Below are 23,043 nucleotides of genomic sequence, written 5' to 3' on the forward strand. Positions count from 1 at the left end.
TTCTTTTCAATACACCAATCATCTCCTATTCACCATTAGGACCTTAGAAATCAATATTTCTATTTTTTTCTTAATTTTTTCTATTTTTCAAACATTTTTCTCTTTCAAAAAATCATAATAAATACCAAACACCTAGTTTTCCCAAATATTTTTACATAAACCATCTTAAAATAATTTTATAAAAATTATAAAATTAAAATCAAGGAAAACCTGGATCTTACGCGCTGGCGCGTGGGTGCGGCTAGGGTCCGCGCGTGCAGCCACGCGCGTTGTCTTCTCCGGCCTTCTTCTCCAGCTCCGGCGCTCTGCAACCACCTCCGATGCTCAATCCAATTGTAGGGCCTTGAAGCTCTTGGAGAGGCGACCTCAGTGGCACCCTCGCATGGCCGAAACAATCGTCGAAAAATGCCTTAAAAGGCGGTTGCAGGTCTCGGTCCGGCGGCGGTCGTTTTTCTGGCCAACTCCCTAAAAACCCATCAAACGCACACGAAACCACTTGAAATTCTCCAAAAATCACCCTCACAACTCGTAAAACAAAAACCCCTTATCCTTGAGCCTCGATTCAAGCCAAAATGCGCTTAATTTCACTCGATTTTTTTTTAAAAACCATCGGCCTCGAGTGTCTATTTATACCCTATCTCGACCCGATTTTCCACCATAAATTGATTGCTCTTATCCTCTTAACCCTAGATCTAGCCTCCAAACCAATTAAGAAGCACTAAATCGAGAGCTAGAACCCTCGAAAAATTCAGCCAAATCGAAAATCTTCTTCCATTATTTCCGATCACATCAAGGCCATTTTTCGGCCAATGGCAGCTCCTAATGGCCTCATCATCACCTGGAGGCTACCCTAGAGCCTCCGGTCGACCTGCCCGCGACGCCTCAGAAGCGGCCGCTGGCGGCCACAGGTGTAACGCCCCGCTCCTACTTACGGGTGTTACTCGTGAACAATTACCCAAATTGTCCACCTGCCCGGTCTTTGATGAATGGCGGATCATGTTTCAAGAAGAAACGCCCTAGGTGGGAACTAGGCTCGTCCTTCCCTTCCCTTAATCCCCAGGATTTACTAGCAGAATTGAGCTTTAAACCACACCGCGTTTGGTTAAAAAGAAACCTCGCGAAGACGCCCAATCATTATTTTCTCATTTGAATTTAATTCTTTTCCGACCAAGAATTTTACCGAGCTCCAAAAATCACCATTTAAACCAATCCATTGATGGATCACCAATTTTGGAGGAAAACTCATCATTTTCAAATTTTTAAAATTTCGGCATTAATCTCCAACATGCCCGAAAAATCCCTTTATTTTGAAAATTCCTCCGGGGCCCAAATTCAATTAAGAAATGCCCCAAAATTCCCTAATTTTTCCATTTTTTTAAAAAAAATTGGCCGGCGGGGCCCGCTGGCCCGCGCGGGGCCCGCTGGCCCGCGCGGGGCCTCGCTGGCCGCTGGCTGCGCGGGCTGGGTTCTCGCGCGCGCGCGCGGCTGGCTGCTGGCCGCTGGTTGCTCCTTCACTTCCTTTTCTTTCTTTTTTTTTTCTTTTTTTCTTCTTGGGCTTCATAACCCAAATTTTCCAGAATTTAAAGTAAATAAATAAAATTCACTTTCCTTCCATTTTAGCCTCTTTCCTCCAAGATTAAGGCTTAAACCATGCTCTTTGAATATTACACAACATACACTATAATCTCCTTCCATTTCACACATGAGCCTTACACAATCTATTGTTGCTCACATAACATCATTCATATATGAATACCACACATGATCAACAACAACAAATAGGCTTTCCTAAGCCATAAGGCCACAAATTAAGTACCACAAGTCTAGGCTTCTCAAGCCATAAATTACATCAAAACAAAAGAAAAATACATCAAGAGCTTCCAACCACAAGCGTGCACTTTCCCTTTTCTTCTTTAATATAAGAACAACCTACAAAGGGAGGATAAAACCTCATAAGCCACAAAGCTCAGTAAGGGTGCATATGCAAGGTAAGTAAAAGCATAACAAGTCTATGTAATAACAAATGCATGCAAGTATGGTTAGGTCATTCCATCCTCACAACCCAACATGGTTTGAGGCATCAACCTACCACTTCTTTCCCACCCCCATGGCCATAGGTCTCATGTACAAGTAAAGCATGCAAAAAGATACATAAAGATTTATGCAACCTACTTACAATGCAATGCAAGGCCTCCACCACTTGGGGCCATCCCTTACCTCATTCTTGAACCTTTAAATCTTCATTTCAAGAGAGCTTTCATCTTCTTTTCTCCCATCTAAGATGGCATTCAAACAAGAGCTCACTTTACACTCAAGCACCCTTAAATAAAGAGAAGAAAGAATGAACTTACCTTGATTTCTTCTTCTTCTTCTTCTTCTTCACTTTTCCCTCCATGGAAGACTTCTCTTTCACTTTCTTTCCTTCTTTGAAATGGCAAAACTTGAGACAAGGGCTTACTTTCCCTTTAAATACTACTCTAGTCTTGAAATCTCTATTTCAAGACTTCATCTTAGCCTTTGATTTCCAATTGCTTTTTGAGAGAAAATCCCAACCATCCATCTCTTCGGATTAAATACATCTCTCTTGGAAGAAACACAATCCATGCCATTTCCTTCCTTTAAATCTCACCCATTGGATTTACTTTGTCTTTACAAGACTTCATCTCCACTATTAAAAGAAAGCACACATTTAATAGGTTGGCAATCCATGTCATTTCTTCTCTTTAAATCCCCACCATAGGATTTATTCTCTAATTCAAGAATACATTTCATCCATTGAATTTATATTTATTTCCCATTTAAATTAATGGGACTAATTTCCACCATCACATGAAAGACCACTTGAAAGACATAATACTTTCTTTCTCATTTAAATAAATCCCACAATTTTTCAAGCATTAATAGGTGACCATTTTCCCATTTTTCATTAGATTTATTTAAATCTCATATTTTCCAAGGCATTAATGGTGACAATTTACAATTTTCTTTTGGATTTTCTTTAATCCATATAATCATGCCTCTTATTAAATGCTTGAAAGACCATTTAACATTTCTTTTGCATTTAATTAATTCACCCAATTATACTTGAACCACAAAATGCCAAGTGTCACAACAAGACACTAACCTTGGCTTCCAAGTTTAATCTCATCTCTCTAACTGACATTACCACATTAATTCACAACTTAGGAAAAATATAATTATTCTCCTCAAATAATTTAATATCCACCATTTTCCCTATTTCCAAAATTAAATTTCCTTTATGGAATTAAATTCCAAAATTCCCAAATACTCTTTGTGAATTTATTAATCCCATATATCTCCACATAAATACCAAATTGGGATTTTTATTCACTTACACACCTAATTCCACATAGGAATTATTTTTAATTTATCAAAATACCCCTTATTGGATTTCTCTATCCAAATTACCAAAATACCCTTCTCATGGGCATTCTCAATCTCAAGGATCATCACTTCCTCAAGGGCATTTTTTTTTGGAAGTTTACTTACTTCTTTCCTGTTCTCTTAACACCGGTTACACCGGGTGTTACAACAAGCGGCCAGTCGGTTTCACACCATGCAATTTTTTAAAAATTGCATTTTAGCCCTCATCCAACTTTCAATTGCATTTTCTCCTATTCTTAGATACCCCTAGACTATCTAACACTTTTACTACTGCCCATAAGTTCTATATTTTTCATTTCCTCAAGAAATTTCTGAAAAGTTTGTCGTTTCGACCTCCCTCGGATAGTTTACAAAATCTGCACTATTGCCCAAATGCCCTTATTTGCATGTTTTTGACTTCAAACCTTCGAAAATCCCTTTCTTTTGTCGAATATTGCTTATTTAGACAATTTGACCTTTTATTGGCTTGCTTGACATAGTCCCTCACCTTTTGTTTATGTTTTGAGTATTGCACTTTGGCCCGCAACTATTGTAAATTCCATTTTGACCCTGAAATTTTCTAAAAATACTTATAATATTGAACATTGGATATTACAACCCTAGTGCTCTCCAAATCTTGAAACTCTCCATATTTACTTTATGTGTTATTATTTTTTTCTTAAATTAATTTTCCTTAATCAATTGTTTAAATAACATTTGGGTTAATATAATTTTGGTAATTATCACCCGATCCTCGTGGGAACAATACTCTACTCACTACTTTATTACTTATGCGATCCGTACACTTGCAGAAAATCGCCATCAAACCCAACCCAATCTGCATCAGAGTATACTTCTATATCTATATTTGTAGTTTTCTTGAAGTAAAGGTTTTCTCCTGGGTTCTTTTTGAGATACTAGAGGATGTGATAGACAACTTTAAGGTGAAGTTTTGTAAGATTATTCATATTTTTGCTTACCATACCTACTATAAATCCGATACCAGGTTGGGTGTGGGAAAGGTGGATGAGTTTCCCCATAAGCCATTAGTATCATCATTTGTCTACGAGTGAGTCTACTTCGATTTTACCCAAATTTTTTTTATTGAGTCAATTGGAGCATTTGTCGGTTTGCACCCAATCATTCCTGTCTCTTTTAGTAAGTCCAAGACATACTTCCATTGAGAAACACAAAATCCCTTTTTTTGAGCAAGTACTTCTTTACCAAGAAAGTACTTGAGGAATCCCATGTCCTTTAATTTAAATTTGTTAGCTAGGTGTTTATTTGCATAACTAATTTCTTTACTATAATCTCTTGTGTTGATGATATCACTCGCATACACAATGATGCTTTCTCCCTTCTTTCAAAAATTTCACAAATAATGTATGATCAGATTGACATTGCAAAAATTCATAGCTTTTTACAACTTTGGTGAGAAGGTCGAACCGTGCTCTAAGAGATTGTTTGAGTTTATATAGAGATTTTTAAAGCTTGCAGACTTTCCCACTGTTGCCTTGATTTTCAAATCTTGGAGGGATTTCCATATAAACATTCTCTTCCATTTCACCATTCAAGAAAGCATTCTTGATGTCGAGTTGGAGAAGATGCTAGTCCAAGTTTGCTACCAAAGTTAGTAGGACTCGTACTAAATTTAGTTTGGCTAAATGTCTCTTCATAGTCTATATCATAGGATTAAGTGAATCCTTTTGCAACTAGGCAAGTTTAATCTTCTATCTGCATTGTATGTTATTGTAAAAATTCACTTGCACCCAACTAGATGTTTTCTTTTGGGAAGATCAGTGGTTACCCAAGTTCCATTTTTTTTTTTTCAAGTGCTGTAATTTCATCTAGTACTATTGACTTCCACTTGGGTTCCTTAAAGGCTTCAGGAACATTTATTGGAATCTGCACATTGTCAAGTTGAGTAGCAAATGCATGAAAGGTTAGTGACAACTTTTCATAGGTGACAAAATTGGCAAACTGACTTCCACTTGGGTTCCTTAAAGACTTCGTGAACAATTATTGGAATATGCACATTGTCAAGTTGAGTAGCAAATGCATGAAAGGTTAGTGACAACTTTTCATAGGTGACAAATTTGGTAATTGGATATCAGATTCTTCTTGATGATCATAGTTTTGGTAAATTAATTGATGAAGGAACCACTACTTGCAAAACTAAGAAACCAAATATGAGTTTTTCCATAGTCATTGCTTGAAGTAGGTTTAGGGAGAGAAGAGAAACATAAGCCATTTTTAACCACTACTTGTTGAGAATAATTCTCCATCACCGAAGAAGATGATACCAAGTGAGAAAGATGACCATAATCGATTGAAGAATGAGGCAATGGAGAAATCCCATGGCTTTAATCTCTTTGTTCAGCAACTGCATCCTCATTTAATGTTGTTTAGCGATGACAACAACCTTATCTTTTATTAGCACTGGTGTCTTCAAGTTTCTCACAAAAAAAGTGTCAAAAATGAATCTCCACACCCTTTCAAGCATTACAAATCATGATTGAGACCGACAACCACACTCGTTGTTTGACTCTTATATACATCTTCAACGTCCATCTTCTTTTCTTATTTCTTGTTGGATTCTATTTTTTTTTTTCCAGTTTAAGTTTGTTTTAGGGCCGGTCCTAAGATTTTGAGGGCCCTAAGCAAACCCATATACAAAAATTTTATTAGGGCCTTACACTTTTAAAACTTTAGATCGAATATGATGTTAACGGTTTATACGATTGACTTTCAAGTTTAAAAAATTTAACTGAAAACTTTCAAATGTCCAATGACTAAAGCATTAATTTTTTTTTACAAAATTTCAATATAGGAATGATATTTATTGTTTAAAAACATTAAAATGTAGAAAAAATCATTAAGACATTAATTTTTCTTACAACATTTTTGGAATTGGTATTTATTATTTATCAAACATTAAAATGTTAAACAAATTCACTAAAGTATTAATTTTTCTTACAAAATTTATGAGATTAGTATTTATTGTTTAAAAAACATTAAAATGTAAAAAAATTCAAACATGTTGGTGGAGTGGCTTGAACTAGTGACCTAAGAAATTTTTGATTTACAACTCACCACTCTACCAACTAAGCTCAAATAGAATTAGTATAAATTATGTATTTTAGCACATATTTATTATATATTTAAAGTATATAATTAAAATCTAGACTTAATTTTTGGGGGGCTCTAGGCAACTGTCTTGGTCATCTACCCTCAGGGCCAGCCCTGGTTAGTTTAGAAACCTTCCTATTACTAGATTAAACTTGGGTTGGATGAGAATAATTTTAATCCTAAGTCTCAAAAAGTTTAGTCATGTTCAGAATTATAAGGTTTTTATAAATTTGTAAGTTTCATGAGTGTATTGTAAGTTGTCACTTTTATTTTATTTGCAAATTCAAAGTATAGTTTTTATAGATTTGATTTGAAAATTTTGAAATGTGTATAGTCTTGTTGATTGAAAGTGTGAAAACATGGTGATGGATAAGCTTGAATTAAAGAATCTGATAAAGGAAATGGTCCAAGAAAATGAAGCATTAATTCAACAAATGACTCAAACCTAACTTTATTTATATCGCAATTGGGGTTCTGATGTTTTGTTCCTGACTACACATCAGAAAATTTATGATGACTAGCATCACCTATTGCAAGCACATAAAATTAAATTTCTAAAATTTATCAACAATTTTGTGATTTGTTAAAAAATTTTCTACACATGCTATGATCCATGGTAATTGGCCTATAGCCACCTAGATTGTATAGAAATGAAAATATGAAATATTTTTTATACGAAATGAAAACGAAAAAACGACATTTTTTCAAAAAAGTAGAAAATGGAAACATAGAGTAAATGTGTAAATAAAAAATATAGGGGTTTTTATAAATATAATTTTTAATATAAAAAATTATATAAAATAGTTTTTCAATTTAAAAATAGTTAATTTGAATCGAGGGTGGCATGGATATTGAGCAGTTAGCTGTGAGAGGGAATTGAGCAATTGGAGTTGAAAATGGCGACTCACGAGCAATCGTATTAAGCATCAAGCAACTGAATCAACGACATCAAGCACTGAGCACTAAGCAACTAGCCGACAAGAGAACGATGACAAAATGATGATCGGTCATGGTCAAAGACAAAAGGATTGAGTCGAGAGATGTTTCGGACTTCAGAAATTAGGGCAAATGCATGAGGATTAAGGAGAAAAAGACATGCGAAATCAATTGGTTCAAATATATATTTGCTAGTTAGAGACGAAAGAAATTATGTCTCTAACTATCATATGTCGTCGGAAATGCGTTTCTGATAGTTTAGGTTTATTACGAAACGTTCCTCAAAACGTTTATAAAATTACATAAACAGCCCAAAAAAAGTTTTTAGACATTTTTACTATTTCTGAAACAAAAAATGTCTCGAATACGCTGTGTTGTTTCCATGCATTAGAGACAGCCACATAACTAATTACCCCACCTAGTTGGGTGATTCCCTTACAAGAATTTTATCTTAAAAATTTATTTTTCATCCATCATTGAGATATTTATTTAATGATTTTTGTTAAAAATTAAAACTTAAAAATCAAATAAATTTTAGAGGTGCTATAGGGAACCGGGGTCCAGAATATGGGGCTGAACCCATACTTTCCGACCTAGAGATTAAACATCCAATAAATTGTTTATAATTTTAAAAAGTGATAAATTCAAAAAATTTATAAAACCTAATTCCAAAATATTCTTAAAATTCTAATTTAATATATTAAGAACAAACATGCTTCTTCTAACTTTGAACAAGGGTCGAATCATGGTTGGAAATTTTTTTATATTATATTTAATATATAAAAATTAAAATTATGAAGTCAAATAAAAAAAATAAATAAAAGATATCAACCATTGATTCATGCACACAAATTTTTAATCGTATCTAAAATATCAACAAACCAATTGTTTATTTAAAATGGGTGATAAGTGATAAGTCAATTCGATAACACTTCTTAAAATCTTAGTTTTTGAGGCCAAATTTTAATAATTCATCTAGTATGATTTTTGAAACACTTTTTAAAAAATATGTGTAAAATAAATAAAATTTATTTTGATAAAAAAATAAATAAAATGTAAAATATTTCAAACATTTTACTATGATTTCGGTAACTGGAATAAGAAAATGAAAATTTTATTATGCTCATAGCACAATCAATATGCCCTAATTCAACAGAGAAAAAAATACAAAAAGAGGAAAAGGGACACTCGGGTAACGATGACAAAGGGACGATTGATCACGGTCAAAGACAAAAGGATTAAATCAAGAGATGCTTCGGACTTCAGAAATTAGGGCTAAGATGTGAAGACTGAAGAGAAGAAGACGTGAAAAATTGATTGATTTGATTATATATTTACTGGTTAAAGACAGAAACTCGTTTCCGATATGTTAGGTTTATTATGAAATATTCCTCGTAATATTTTTGAAATTACAAAAATAGCTCAAAAAAAGTTTTTTTGACATTCTCAACGTTTACGAATTAAGAAATGTCTCAAAAATACTGTGCATTTTTCGTGCATCAGAGATAACCATATAATTAATTACCTCACCTAGTTGGGTGATTCCCTTACAAGAATTGTCTTAAAAAATTATTTTTCATCAATCATTGAGACATTAATTAATGATTTTTGTTAAAAATTAACACTTCAAAATCAAATAAAATTTAGAGGTGTTATACGGTACTGGGGTCTAGAATAGAAGGTTGAACCCACACTTTCCGACCCTAAATGCACAATGTGCTTTTCTTAATTTTTCGTATATGCTTCCCTAGAGCTCATAGTAGACATTAAAAAAAGATAAATTGAAAAAAATTATAAAATCTAAATCTACAATATTCTTAAATTTCTAATTTAAAATATTAAGACCAGACTTGTTTCTTCTAACTTCAAACAAGGGTGGAATTATGGTTGGACCAATTTTTATAATATATTTAATATATAACAATTAAAATTATGAAGTAAAAAAAAGTAAATAAAAAATATGAACTGTCAATTCATGCAAAAACTTGATAATCTTTTAGACTAAATTTTAATCGTATCTGAACTATCAAGAAATCAATTGCTGATTTAAAATGGGTGATAAGTCATTTTGATAACACTTCTTAAAATATTATTTTTTGAGGCCAAATTTTAACATGAATGTAACATCTCGATAATTTGGGAATAGTTAATGATTATTAATTATTGTATTTGAGGTGATTATTGAATATTTGTGTATTTAAGGGGAAGTATTAATTTATTTTATATTAAAGAAATGGGAAGTAATTGTTAAAAATTTGGGGTATAAGAGTTATAATTAAGTGGGGTGTGTGTGATAATTTTTGAAACTTATGGGTTCTAAGTGTAAATTTTGAAAGTAGCTGGAGATTACCTTTAAATTAAATTTCGCACATATAATGGTTGAAGGAGCAGCTAGCGCGAGTGAGGGAGCAATCGGGAGACGTGGGTTCGAGGCTTGGAGCTTGAGCATGCTAAAGAGATTTCTAATGGAATTTTCCAGCAATGGCATCCCAAAATGACGTTTTTTCGAGGCCTAAAGGTGGTGGTGCACTAGCTGCCATGCGACAGCTTCTGGTGGTCATTTCTTTTGCTTTTTTAAGTCGAGAACAGTGTGTAAAATTGGCCAAATTAAATAGCAATGAAAAAGGGAAATTATAGAGAAGAATGAGATTTATTGAGGCTATAAATGAAGGAGGAAAATTCAAGAGAAATCGCAAGAAAATTCAGGTTAATTGAGGTTTAAATAATCAAGTAAGTGGGGTAAATTATATTAATAAATCTATATAGTTGAAATTTAAATTTGGGTGCGATTTTACTAATTTTGGTGTAATTATACTATTTTGCAGCATGTAATAATTTAGCAGTGTGTGGGTATAAAAATACTGAAATTTGCTAATTAAAGGCAAGCTCTTTACTCTTTTTGCGAGTCTCATTTGAATTATGGATTCCATCTCATTCCTTAACTCGATTTGATTCTAAGAATTATTTATATGTGTCATGGATATTTATTGTGTAAATTAAATTAAATAAGAGACTTCTGGGATTTAATTTGGTGAGAGCTTACGGGGTATTATATCGCCTTTATTTCCTTGGAAATGATGTTAAGCCAGTTTGGAACTAAGTTCCTAGAGGGTTGGAGGGATTTGGTTATGATTATGGTTTCTCGCAGGTGTAAGACGTGATAACAGGGGGCATGAGTTGTCATCTGGTAAGGTGACTTGTTGACCATTTGGTGATACTAGAGCGAACCATCGATTGGGCTGAGGACAATTGTCGACTGATTATTCCTAGTCACGGATTGTTGACCAGTACTTGGTCACTGTCAACCGACCTTGCCATTATGTGACATATCACATGGAATTACAATGCATGGGATTGGGTTTGCATTCATTCGAGGTCATGCTTATATGTGTTAGGAGTATGAGCATTGGTATAACACAATTGACCTATTGAGTGTTGACTTGTGTATGTTAGGTGAATATATGCATTTAGAGCATTCACTTGTATGAATTCTTACGTGGGCGTAGCATGTCTTAATACTTAGCTTATGGGGGTCTTGTTATTACATTAATGCTGCAAAAGCCATTGCATTTACTATTTGTTGCATTGCATGATTACAGTTTGATATGGATTATAGTATGGAGTTGACCCTCGATAACTATGAGTAGAGTTAGGCTCCAAGTAGTTATGACTCGAGAACTCTGATATATGGTTGTGATGAGAGCCTCGGGTTTGTATGGATTGTATTATGGAAGGCTTGGGCTCATGTGAATTATGTTGTGAGAGCATTAAGCTCATGTGAATTATGTTGTGAGAGCCTCAGTCTCATGTATCTTATGTTAACCAGTTTGTGGCTGTGACAGGATGTATACTCGAACTTAGGCACTAGGATGTACATCTCTTATGTAGGCCCCAAGAACTGTAATATGCATTGGTATGTTTATTTATGTTGTGCGTTGGATATCTTGATGCATGGTATAGTGCGACATTATCTTACGACATGTCATTTGGTGGGATGTATTCAGTGTGGGAGGTCTTTTCCCATTCTTATCTTTATTATTCTATTATTTTTGTTGAGCCTCATGACTCACATTATTTTTAAGATCATTCCAAGTGTAGAGGATGCTGTCGAGATGAAATCATTTGGTGTGTAAGTCCTAGGTGGCTATGTGTACAGGACAATCCTAGTGGAAAAGATTTTTGAGGTGCGAGTTATAATTAAGGGCTCAGATAATGTATTTGTTGTATTTGTTTGATTGATACCTAGTTATGTAAGGAAACACTCCGGAGATGTATATTTATAATTAATTTGCTATTATATAATTATGTGACAAGATTTCAACCCATGTATTTGAATTGTTAGCTGATTGTAAATAGAAATCGAGAAATTTTTGGATCGTCACAATTCATTTAGTATGATTTTTGAAACATTTTTTCAAACCTCGATATTTCTCAAAAAAAAAAAAAAAAAAATACATTCATTTCGATAAAAAAATAAATAAAATGTAAAATATTTCAAACATTTTACTATGATTTCAGAATAAGCAGCAGCAAAATTTTATTATGTTCATAGCACAATCAATATGCCCTAATTCAACAGAGAAAAAAAACATAAAAAGAGGAAAAAGAACAAAAATGCACAACTTTTGAAGTACAGCAACTGCATGAAACAAGCCCTGCAAAGTTACAATGTTAATATGCCTAGCACTTATAACTTGAGAAAACAAACCAAAGGGAAAATACATCAATTCTCTTTTGTTCCTCCAAGATTCAATATATCACAATCCATAAAAATATCAAATAAATCCTAGGCTTCAAGAAGACCTTGATAATAATGCCCAAAACCAATTGCCCGGAAATGCACAGTTACATCTTTATAAGCCGAACATCATTTGGCTCAAACACAATTCCACAATTAGGGCACTTGCAACCCCATGTCTCTAGAAGACCTTGAATGCATGGACTACAAAATAGATGATGGCACTTCATAATCACAACCTGACATAATAGACCAAACACGAAAAATAAATTATCAAACCAAGGAGTAAATGGAAATAGAGTTTGGATGGAGGAAAAATTCAGAAGTTCATGAATAAAATCCAATCCAAACAACTGAAAGAATGGGAGAAGTTTATAACTTAGCACACGGCCCAGCAATAGCAAAGGAAAGAAAACCTACAAGGTTAGAAAAACATGCATCCATACCTCCTTTGGCCGAGTAAGACATGCACCACACATGACCATAGCCTTGCAGTCCTTGATTTGATTGTGGAGTTTCTGTATCTCTCTAACTTGGGGACTCATTTCAACAACTTCATTGTTTACCTCCTTCAGCTCTTCATCAAGATTTTTCCTTTCACTTCTATTTTATAGGAACAAGTACAAAATTAAATTCATAACTTGAAAACCCATTTTCATAAAAGAAAATGACATTCATTTTTCACAGGCAAATGCAACCATTTCAAACCCGTATCCCATGCTTGGCTTAGGACTTTCCACAATTTCATGTTCCTTTTTGTTTTGTAATAAGAGAAAATGACTATACATGCCGAAATACGAATTGGCCTTCTTTTCAAATAAGAACCTATTCAGCACATATAACCCTCCTAGAGAATATAACCCACATGGGGCTAACCATTGATCAAAGGAATTTTTCACGTTAGAATAATACAGTTGCAGACTAATTTGGGCAATTTTGTGTGTGTGTGTTGGGGGCGGGGGAAGCCTTTGTATAATGGCCTTGGCTTTAAATCAAAAAAGGTCAAGGGCATATATTTCAAATGCAAGACTCCAAAAGGGAAAAAGTAAAGCACCTTTCCTTTTCCAACTCCATTTTGACTTCGTCTATTTTTCTTTGTATTTCTTCATATTCCTTTTCAGAAGAAGAGATTGCAGATTTCAGCCAGTCCGTTTCGTTCTTAGCATCCTCCAATTCTCTCACTGCAGTTTCCAGATTAACTCCAAGGAGTCTACCTTCTTTAGTAGATTTTAGTTCTTCGTTGATGCAAGCTCCCACCTACAAGGTTCTCATATTGGTTGAACAGGATAAGTTACAACTATGACTACTAACTACTGATGAACCTTACCTGGTGTTCAATGGCAGTAGTCCTCAACTTCAAAGATGATCCCTGGATTTCAGGGAGTAAATGGCTATGCTCCTTCTTTAATTTCACAATCTCATCAATTAACTATGGTATAAAACAAACAACTAAATCATAAACTGCCAGCATTAGCTTCTAATAACATATAATAAAATTCAGTCAAGGGAGGTAACTGGGCACAAACCTTCACGTTATAAGCTTCCCTTTCACTCGCTAGCTGCCTCAAACGTTGGGTTTGTGCCACCATATCTTCATATGCTTCACCCTTAGTCTACAATAAGTACAAAGCATAAAAAGTAGAGGAGGGTGATAAAATAGGAACGGGATGAAAGAATCAAAGTATACCCAGGATTGAACAGGAAAAGACATGTATTTAGGATTTTCTTTTATAATAAGTTATTTAGGAATTTAAACATGGCTTAGCATGCCTCGAGTATAGAAACATAAGCCTCTCTCTCCTCATCTTTAATTTTAATAGCCTCCTTCAACTCTAAAACATCTCTGCAGGTGAAAAACAAGAGAACATGATCAAGAACTTAATTAAAAAAAGTAACATTGTATCTGACTTGCTATAGGCAGGGGAAAAGGAAAAACAAAATGATGATAAAATATGATTCAGAGAGTTAAAAGGGGAGTAGAAAGTGCAATGTCACGAGCAGTTGTAGCAATAAAAGTGGAAAGTTAGGCAATCGAAAAGTATTCGCATATGTTCCATTAAGTCAAAATAAGATTTCGATTAGAAAACACTTCTGAACCCAGATTAGAAGAACAGAAATAACTTAATGAGCTGATTCACAAGATTGTCACGAAAATATAAATTATATATGTATTGAATTATTAAAGACCAAGAAAGTCTCCACATCCCCCTCATTGGTGCAAACATATTTTGCCCCATACCAGATATTTGCACCACACATCAGACCCCTTACCTCCAAACCAAAATTAAATAAATAAAATAATTTATTCAATTAATAATAATCAGGGAAATGTAAGAGCAACACTTTTTCTGGCAGGCATCTCCCATAGAGCCTAAGAAAAATTGAATTTTCACTAAAGGGTTTAATTGTGCAGTTTAGCAAATGGAAACTTTCATGCAAATCCTTCTTTAGTCCCTCATCACTTAATTTTCACGACATTCAATAAAAACACTTTGGGTTTCTCTAACAACTTCGTGACTAACTATTCGCAACATGGCCACCAACCAACACTAGAGAAAATCTTTTGAAGCCCTCAATAAAGGAAATAAGCCGAAAGTCATCTAGTTTAGCAGGGGTTGCCTTTTCGGGAATAAGCATAAAAAATGTTGAATTAGCACTTTTTGGAAGCTTGCCTTGAGCATAAGAAAGAAGAGTAAACTCCATAACATCAAAAGAGATTTGAGGCCAAAATCTTTTAAAGAAGTTGAAATTGAACCCATTCAGACTTGGAGCTTTACTGTCATCACACTCCCAAACAACCCTTCTAACCTCATCAAGAGTAAATGGAGCTTTGAGAGATCATGAAGGGACTAAAGCAAGGGTCTATTCTCATTAAGAACAATGCTCTGTTGTTTAAATGGTGGTGGCAATTTCTTAATGATGAGGGCTTCCTGTGACGCAAATTCCTTATGGACAAGTATAACTTGAGCCCTTCTTGGCCACAAACTACAAATTCTGTCTCTTTTCATTATTTTAGTACAGTCTAGAAAGACATTTAAGCAACCTGTTTATGCTCTCCAGAGGTTAGAGCTATGGTTAATAGCTATTTGAAGTTCCGTGTTGGGAAAGGGGATTGTGCCCATTTTTGGGAAGATAATTGGCAGGGGTTGCCTGTCTTAAAGGAGAGGTTTCCAAGGCTTTTCCGGATATCGGAAAATAAGAACTGTTGTATTTCCTTTACTGGTTCTTGGTCAGGTTTAGTATGTGTTTGAAACTCGTGTTTGAGTGGCCTTCATTCTAGTGGGAGTCTGTGCATTTGGAGGATCTTTTGCAGTTAATGTTAGTGCAAAATTTCAGGATAGACTCAAAAGATAGAATTTATTGGTCCTTGGCTCAGAGTGGTGATTTTTAGTTTGTTTGTTATGCCTCCAATTAAAAGAGAATGCAGTTTTCAATAGGGGTCATCAAGCTTTGGGGTTTCTTAGGAATATATGGTTTACTCTCGCCCCACCTAAAGTGGAAGTATTTATATGGTTGGTTCTGCTTAACAAAATTAACACCAACGTGAATTTGGTGAAGAAAGTAATTCTAAATGATGATTGAAGATTGGGGATTTATTCCTAAATATGGCTCCTTTCCTAAATGTCTTTTCTTCCTAAATATGGCTCCTTTCCTAAATATGTTATTTTCCTATTATTGGAGATTTCTTATTTTAGGAGATTTGTTCTTTATCTTTCTTCCCTTGTGTTACAAAATTGGATCGAAAACAAACCATCAATCACACATACAAACACATAATTTAACGTGGAAAACCTAAAACAGGAAAAACTACAGGCAGAAAGAACAAAATATCACTATCATAAAATTGGTACAACAATAGTGATGTACTTGCTATCAAAATATCACTAAGATGATATTGTTGCACTAATTCCAGAGCATTGGGAACTATTTATAAACCTAAAATCATCAGTAGATGTACATAGGAAATCATATCCTGATCAGAAGATGATTCAAATACGATATTTTCCAGATAAGATAAATCCCACTCAAAATCAAATTTGACAACATGTTAATCACAGTCAAATTCGAAGTCTGTGTACTGAAATAACACTCTCCCTCATCTATTAACGAGCAATCTGATCTTTATCTTCTTATTGCAGTAAGAAAAGGAACTAGAAAATGCTCCTAGCATCCCATATATGATTTTGTGTCTCTTAACCGCCTCAACATAAAAGTTTTCTTACAATCTAGATTCCATTATTATACCAAAAACAGTTTAGGAAGATTAAAGGAATAAGAAGTGGGCACAAGCCATGAAATAGGAGATGAATGCACTAGAAAAAAATCAAACTTGGGAGATTGTTTTCTCGTCTTAAAAATAGGAAACCCATGGGATGTAGATGGCTTTACACCTTCAAGTATAGAGTTGATGGTTCTCTTGAAAGGTACAAGGCAAGGTGGGGGACAAAGGGGTATACTTGACATATGGCATCAATTACCTTGAAACCTTTGCACTAGTAGCTAATACGAATAGTGTGAGAGTACTAGTATCTTTAGCAACACAATTTGAATGGAATTTACAACAATTTGATGTGAAGAATGCTTTTCTTCACGGAAATTTGGAAGAAGAAGTGTTTATGGAGATTCCACCTAATTTTGATGGAAGAATCTCACCAAGGAAGGTGCGTCAGCTAAAGAAAGCACTATATGGGATGAAGCAATCACCTAGGACATGGTGTGGGAGATTCACAATAGTCATGCTGCAAAAGGGATATAAGCAAAGTTAAGGGCATTATACGTTGTTTATCAAACATACCAAGGGAGGTAAGGTTACTGCCCTACTTGTTTATGCTGATGATATAATTGTTTTTGGAAATGATAAAACTGAACAAAGAGGATCTTAGAGATTGCTTGGCCTGTGAATTTGAGATTAAGGAGTTTAGAAACTTAAAATATTTCCTTAGGATTGAAGTTACTTCAAACTAAGAATCTTTATTTGTCAAACGAAGTATGTTTTAGATTTACTCAAGGAGACTGGAAAAATTGGTAGCAAACCAACAATGTTCCTATTGAAGAAAATCACTGATTAGGCAAAAGAAGAAACTAGTAGTGTTGTGGATAAAGGGGGTACAAAAGCCTAGTTGGGAAACTAATTTATTTATCACACACAAGGCCAAATATAACCTATGTTGTCAGTGTAGTAAGTCAGTTTATGCTTGATCCTAGAGAGAAGCATCTGCAAGCTATTCAAAGACTACTTCAGTATCTCAAAGCTATACCTACGAGAGGATTGTTATTCCAAAAAAAGTGGCGAGCTAACCTTAAAACTTTATATAGATGCAGACTACATAGGATCACCTGTTGATAGTAGGTCTACCACAGGTTATTGCATGTTCTTAAGAGATAATCTTATAACATGGAGGAGCAAGAAGCAGTTTGTGGTTGCTAAATCTAGGGCTGAAGCTGAATTCAAGGCCATGGCTCATGCAATTTATGAGTTGTTATGACTAAAAATAATCCTAAATGATTTAAGGATTAAACAAAGTAGGCCTATGAAGTTCTAGTATGATAACAAGTCAACCATCAACATTGCCCACAATCTAGTCCAACGCGATCAAACTAAGCACATAGAGATTGACAGGCATTTTATAAAGGATTAGCTTGATAGTGAGCTGATTAGAACTTTGTATGTCAATTAGTAGATGTTCTAATTGAGGGACTTCCTACTGTCAAGTTTTAGGAAATAACAAGCAAGTTAGGAATGGTAGATATCTACTCACTAGCTTGAGGGAGACTGTCGAAGATTGTGGATTTATTCCTAAATATGACTCCTTTCCTAATGTCTCCTTTCCTACATATGTTCTCTTCCTGTTATTGGAGATCTTTTGTTTATCTTTCTTTCCCTATTGTATATTTCCTAAGATATTGGGATATAATCTCCCAATCTCTAATGCATATCTTAAAGGACATATTCAGTTCAATATAAGAGAAGAATTATTTCTTTCTTCAAATGATAATATTGTTGTCCTTTCTATGGCCACTTTGATGAATTTATGGAATACTTTTTCCTCCTTTATGAGGTAAGATGGAGTTTCTGGTGTGTGGTTTTCCAATGCTGGGGCCTATGTTGGATAGCTCCGAGGAATATCTTGGAGATGTTTGATTAAGCGTGGGGAAGGGGTTGTCTCTGGGAAAACTATCAAAAGATTTTGGTTCTCTGTCTTCTTCAGCAAATTGTGGACTTTATGGCTTGAGAGAAATAGAGAGGTGTTCGATAATGTTTCGGTTCCTTCAATTGATCTGTTCAGATTGACACTTACATGTTTATTTTACTAGATCCAAGCTTGGGACCCCTCATTTCTATACTTCTATTCACAACTTATATTGCGTTTTTTTCCAATAGGGGAGGTGGTTAGTCTCACTTCAGTTTAGGGATGGTTTTGCCTCCTTATGTATAACTGTCTTTTGGCTACTAACAGTAGTTGAGGGTGGTTTCAGTTTCTTGTACCCTCTTCCTTTTAGGGTTGGGTGGCCATTGACCTCTATTTTGTCATTAAGTCTAACTTGGTGATGTGAGGGTTTTGATCTGTTTGGGTTGTCATTTTTGTTGTCCATGTTCTCTCTTAAATTAATTAATAGATTCATGTCTTATTCCCCCCCCCCCAAAAAAAGAAAATGTACACATTATAGTTACTTGTAAAGTTGCAATGCGACCTTCTGACTCTTCCATTTTATCTATTGGAAAGCTTCCCACATTGTACTAACCCGCTAATTAGCAATTTAATTGATTTAATTAATTTATGGTGTTAATTTAAAAGAAATGTTGAATTATTTTATTCTAGGAAAATGGGTAATTATTTCGAAAGAATTAGGGTATAAGTGTTATTATTAAGTGGGGTGTAGGTGTTAATTTTTGGAAATTACAGGGTCTAAGTGTAATTTTCGAAAGTGGTTGTAGGATCTCTTTAAAATTAATGGGGGGTGTATATTTATTGAGGGAACAGCTAGGCAAGATGGCACGCGCGGCTTTGGGTCCCAAGTTTCAACTGGAGCAGGTGCACGCCCGAGGGGGGGGGGGGGGATGGCTGGATTTTTCCAGCCACAACCAGCCCGAAACAACGTCGTTTCGGGCTGAGGCGGTGGCACCCTGGCTGCCACGTGGCCAGCCCTCATCCACCCACCTTTTTGTGCCTTTAAAGCCTCCATTTTATAGCATGCAATTGGGTAAAAATCGAGCATTAGAAAAGGAAAATTCAAAGAAGAAGATGGCACACAGAGGCTGGAAAATAGGAAGAAATTCAAGGAAAATTGAGGGAAAAATTGTGTAATCGAAGTTTAAAGTAGCCAGGTAAGTGGGGAAAAAAATATTAGAAATTCCTTACGATTAGAATTTAATTTAGGGTGTGATTTGACTAATTTTAGTAAAAATTATAATATCTTGCAACGTTTATTAATTTAGCGACGTGTGAGCAGAAAAACACTGAAATCCGCTATTAAAATGCAAGCTCTCTACTTCCTTTGCAGGGTCCCTTTGCTTTACGAATTGCATCCCCTCCCTTAATCCGATTCGCTTTCGAGTATTATATATATGGATTATAGTTTTTTTAGTGTAAATTACATTAAATTAAATTAAATTAGAAACTTCTAGGATTTTGTTTGTTAAATGCTTACGGGGTATTGTACTACCCCTATTCCCTTGGGGATGATGCCAAACCAATTCAGGACTAGGATTCTAGAGGTTGGGGTACAGTTATGGGTCCCTCGGGTGTGAGCAGTCGTAACTGGGGACAAGAGCTGTCGAACGATGAGGCAAGTGTCGACTGTTCACCAACGATGGAGCAGACTGTCGACCGGTTGTTCTTAGTCAAGTATTGTTAACCCGTGCCTGGTCATTGTCGACCGACTCTACCATTATATGACATACTGCATGACATTATAGCACATGGAGTTGGGCTTGCATCATTGGGGGGTACATGAGTTGTGAATGCTTGGACACGAGCATTTTGGAATGACTAGGTGCACAAGCATTGCATCGGATGTGTATTCCTATGTGGGCGAAGCGCGGCCTGATACTTGGCTTATGGGGGCCAATGTATCATGTTGATGCTTACAACGCCATTGCAACTATTATTTGTTGCATTGCATGGTTACAGTATGATGTGTTAGGGAGTTAACCCTCGATAGCTATGAGTGGAGCGCGACTTCGGGTAGCTATGACTCGAGAACTCCGACATGCAATTATGTTGAGGGCTTCAATCTCATGTGGTTTATGTTATGAGGGCCTTGGACTCATGTGGGTGATACTAGCCAGTTCATGGCTACAACAGGTTTGTAGGTCGGGACTTGGGTGCCAGGTTATGCATTTCTTATGTGAGCCCCAAGGACAGTTATGTGCATTAGTATATTTATGTTGAGAACTGAATACCTTGATGCATGGTATGGTGTGACATTTTAATTTATTGCACAGCATGTTGTGGGTGGTTATGAGTGTGAGAGTTCTATTCCTAGCCTTGTTGTTATTCTTTCGTTTGCTTGTTAAGTTTTGTGACTCACCCTTACTTTACATCATTCCAGGTAAAGGAAAAGTGAAGGCCGAAGGTGAGGGCAACAACGTCTGAGTGATTGGGTAGCTGGTTGTACAAGGTTGTCCCAGTCGTCAGTCATGGGGATGTTTTTGCGATTTTGGGGTACAGGAGATTGCTAGTCGTGTTTTGAGTGTCATGATTCTTGAACCCAGGTTTTGTTAGAGGGTGAGCGTATGTTGCCACCTCATTACCTTTCCATTTTGTATGTATGTATATACGACGCTTTTGTTGTGCTAGTGTATTATTTCTTTTGAGTGATATTTTGCCAGGGATATTTGGTGTCTTATCTCTCTCTTCTGAGACTCTCGTCTAGGGCTCATAAGCTTCCAGGATCTTCGGGCGAGGGTCCTCACACACATGATGCACACATGTATTTTTTTTTCTCACTTAGTTGTAGTGTAACTCCACTTATGGATTAAGTATTCCTTTAAACAATTTTGGTGTTAAACATATTACTTCTTTTCATTACCAATCACAAACTCCAAATAAAGGAGGGTGGGTGGGTTAGGTAACTAAAAGCCATAATGAAAAATTTTTGAATCTTTTTAGCACGGATTCTAGACCAAAGATCATTTAGTAGAGACATAACGTTCATAACAATACACTGTTATAATTATGAAGGATGAGGTTATTCTAGGACCAAAAGCTCAGAATTGGATCGTGGAACATCAAAATCTTTACAGGGAAATCTAAAGAGGTGGTAGATGTGATGATTAGAAGAAGAATCAAAATTATTTGCCTCAAAAAGATGAGATGGGTTGTCAATGCATGACCCCAACAAATCAAATTGATTGAAGAGATAAAAGTAAAATTTTGAAAAGATTAGGAGTTGACTTAAACGGTCATGTGGGTATAAAGAGAACATGTGTAGAGATGTGGATGGACTATTAGTAGAAATTAATTCACCATGGGTTGAATTGATCTATATTTTTCCTGTTAATATTCTCCTACTTCTAAGTTAGTTGTTGTTGAATCAAAATGGTTGAGTTTGGAGGAGTCTTAGTTGAGATGTTATAGGAGTGTTTGTTTTGGGATAAATGAGGAAGTGCTTATCATGCATACTTGATGCACAAGTCTGTTGTCCATTTAAATTGTCAAGAATAAGGGTTTTATTTGCATAGAAGTTCAAATTCATATCAATCTTTCCAACATCTGGTATTAGAGCCAAATTTGTAGACATAAGTGTAACCATCAGTTACTAGTTTTGGTGCCAAATTTGTAGACATAAGTGTAACCATCAGTTACTAGTTTTGGTGCGTCAAGTTGAAGACATTATTGATGGTATACAACGTGTGGGATTTGGTTGAGAATAGTTATGAAGATTTTAGTGATTAGGAGGGAGGCCCAAGAATGATAACAGCTTAAGGAAATGAGTTGAATGAAAAGAATGCCAAAGCTTTGTTCACGATTTGACAAGATTTGGATGAAGTTATATTCTCGGAAATTATTGGTGCTACCACATCAAAAGAGGCATGAGATTTTTTTTCAAGAATAATATCAAGGTTCAACCAAGGCGGTTACAGTCAAGTGGTCTACTTTGTCGAAAAGGGCTATTAGCACCAAAAAGCTAAACATTTTTAGGTTTTGGTGATTTTATCCAATGCTTTCAATTTTGGCAAGAAGAGTCCAATTTCTGAAATTAGTTGCAATTTTAGCCAATGCTGAAATTAATTTTGACCAACATGTGGCTTTGCCCAGGTGGCATGCCACTTGGCATTTAATTTATTATTTTTTTTTTTCATTATTTTCTTAAGAAAAATGCTCTCTCTTCTCTTCACTGCCATGGCCGCCTCCTCTCTCCTCTGCCATGACCACTTCTCACCTTGCCTCGTTGTCGCCCAGGGCCGCCTAATTATCTTGTCGCCTCCTCTCTACTTTGCACGAATTGGTTAACTCACAAACAACAACATATATATACACACACACACACAACAACACATATTTATACACACACACACACAACATATACACACACACATACAAAAAAAATATAAAATGGCTGACAGTCGGGGGGGGCGGGGGGGGGGGGGGCGACAGACGGCTGATTGAGAGGCAGTGGGGGGTGACGATAGCGCTAGCAAGAGGGTGAAAGAGAGAGATCGATGATGAAGTCCGACGGCCTTCATCGGAGAAGTCCGATCGGACTTCTCCAATCGAACTTCTCTACACGGCCTTCATTAACGAACTTTTCTGATCAGACTTCTACCACCTTCATTATTGGACTTCTACGGCCTTCATTATCGAACTTCTCTGATCGGACTTCTACAGCCTTCATTATCGGACTTCTATAGC

The 23,043-nt window shown here is 35.5% G+C and overlaps 2 protein-coding genes across 2 annotated transcripts in view; both read right to left on the reverse strand.

Moving 5' to 3' along the window:
- The window catches only part of LOC127794993 (E3 ubiquitin-protein ligase BRE1-like 2), a 143,404-nt gene that overhangs the window by 93,670 nt on the left and 26,691 nt on the right, over positions 1 to 23,043 (reverse strand). The gene's annotated exons all lie outside the window — the stretch shown is intronic.
- LOC127794996 (E3 ubiquitin-protein ligase BRE1-like 2) overlaps positions 12,107 to 23,043 on the reverse strand; it is a 66,771-nt gene continuing 55,834 nt past the window's right edge. Inside the window, exons 11-16 of the mRNA XM_052326381.1 lie at positions 13,958 to 14,030; positions 13,714 to 13,800; positions 13,515 to 13,616; positions 13,242 to 13,444; positions 12,634 to 12,790; positions 12,107 to 12,426 (exon numbers count right to left, since the gene is read on the reverse strand). Of these exons, the coding sequence (XP_052182341.1) occupies positions 12,295 to 12,426; positions 12,634 to 12,790; positions 13,242 to 13,444; positions 13,515 to 13,616; positions 13,714 to 13,800; positions 13,958 to 14,030 (754 nt within the window). The 3' untranslated portion in view covers positions 12,107 to 12,294. The remainder of the gene's footprint in view (positions 12,427 to 12,633; positions 12,791 to 13,241; positions 13,445 to 13,514; positions 13,617 to 13,713; positions 13,801 to 13,957; positions 14,031 to 23,043) is intronic.

The sequence above is a fragment of the Diospyros lotus genome, chromosome 2 (genome assembly GCF_014633365.1).
Source record: "Diospyros lotus cultivar Yz01 chromosome 2, ASM1463336v1, whole genome shotgun sequence".
NCBI lineage: Eukaryota > Viridiplantae > Streptophyta > Magnoliopsida > Ericales > Ebenaceae > Diospyros > Diospyros lotus.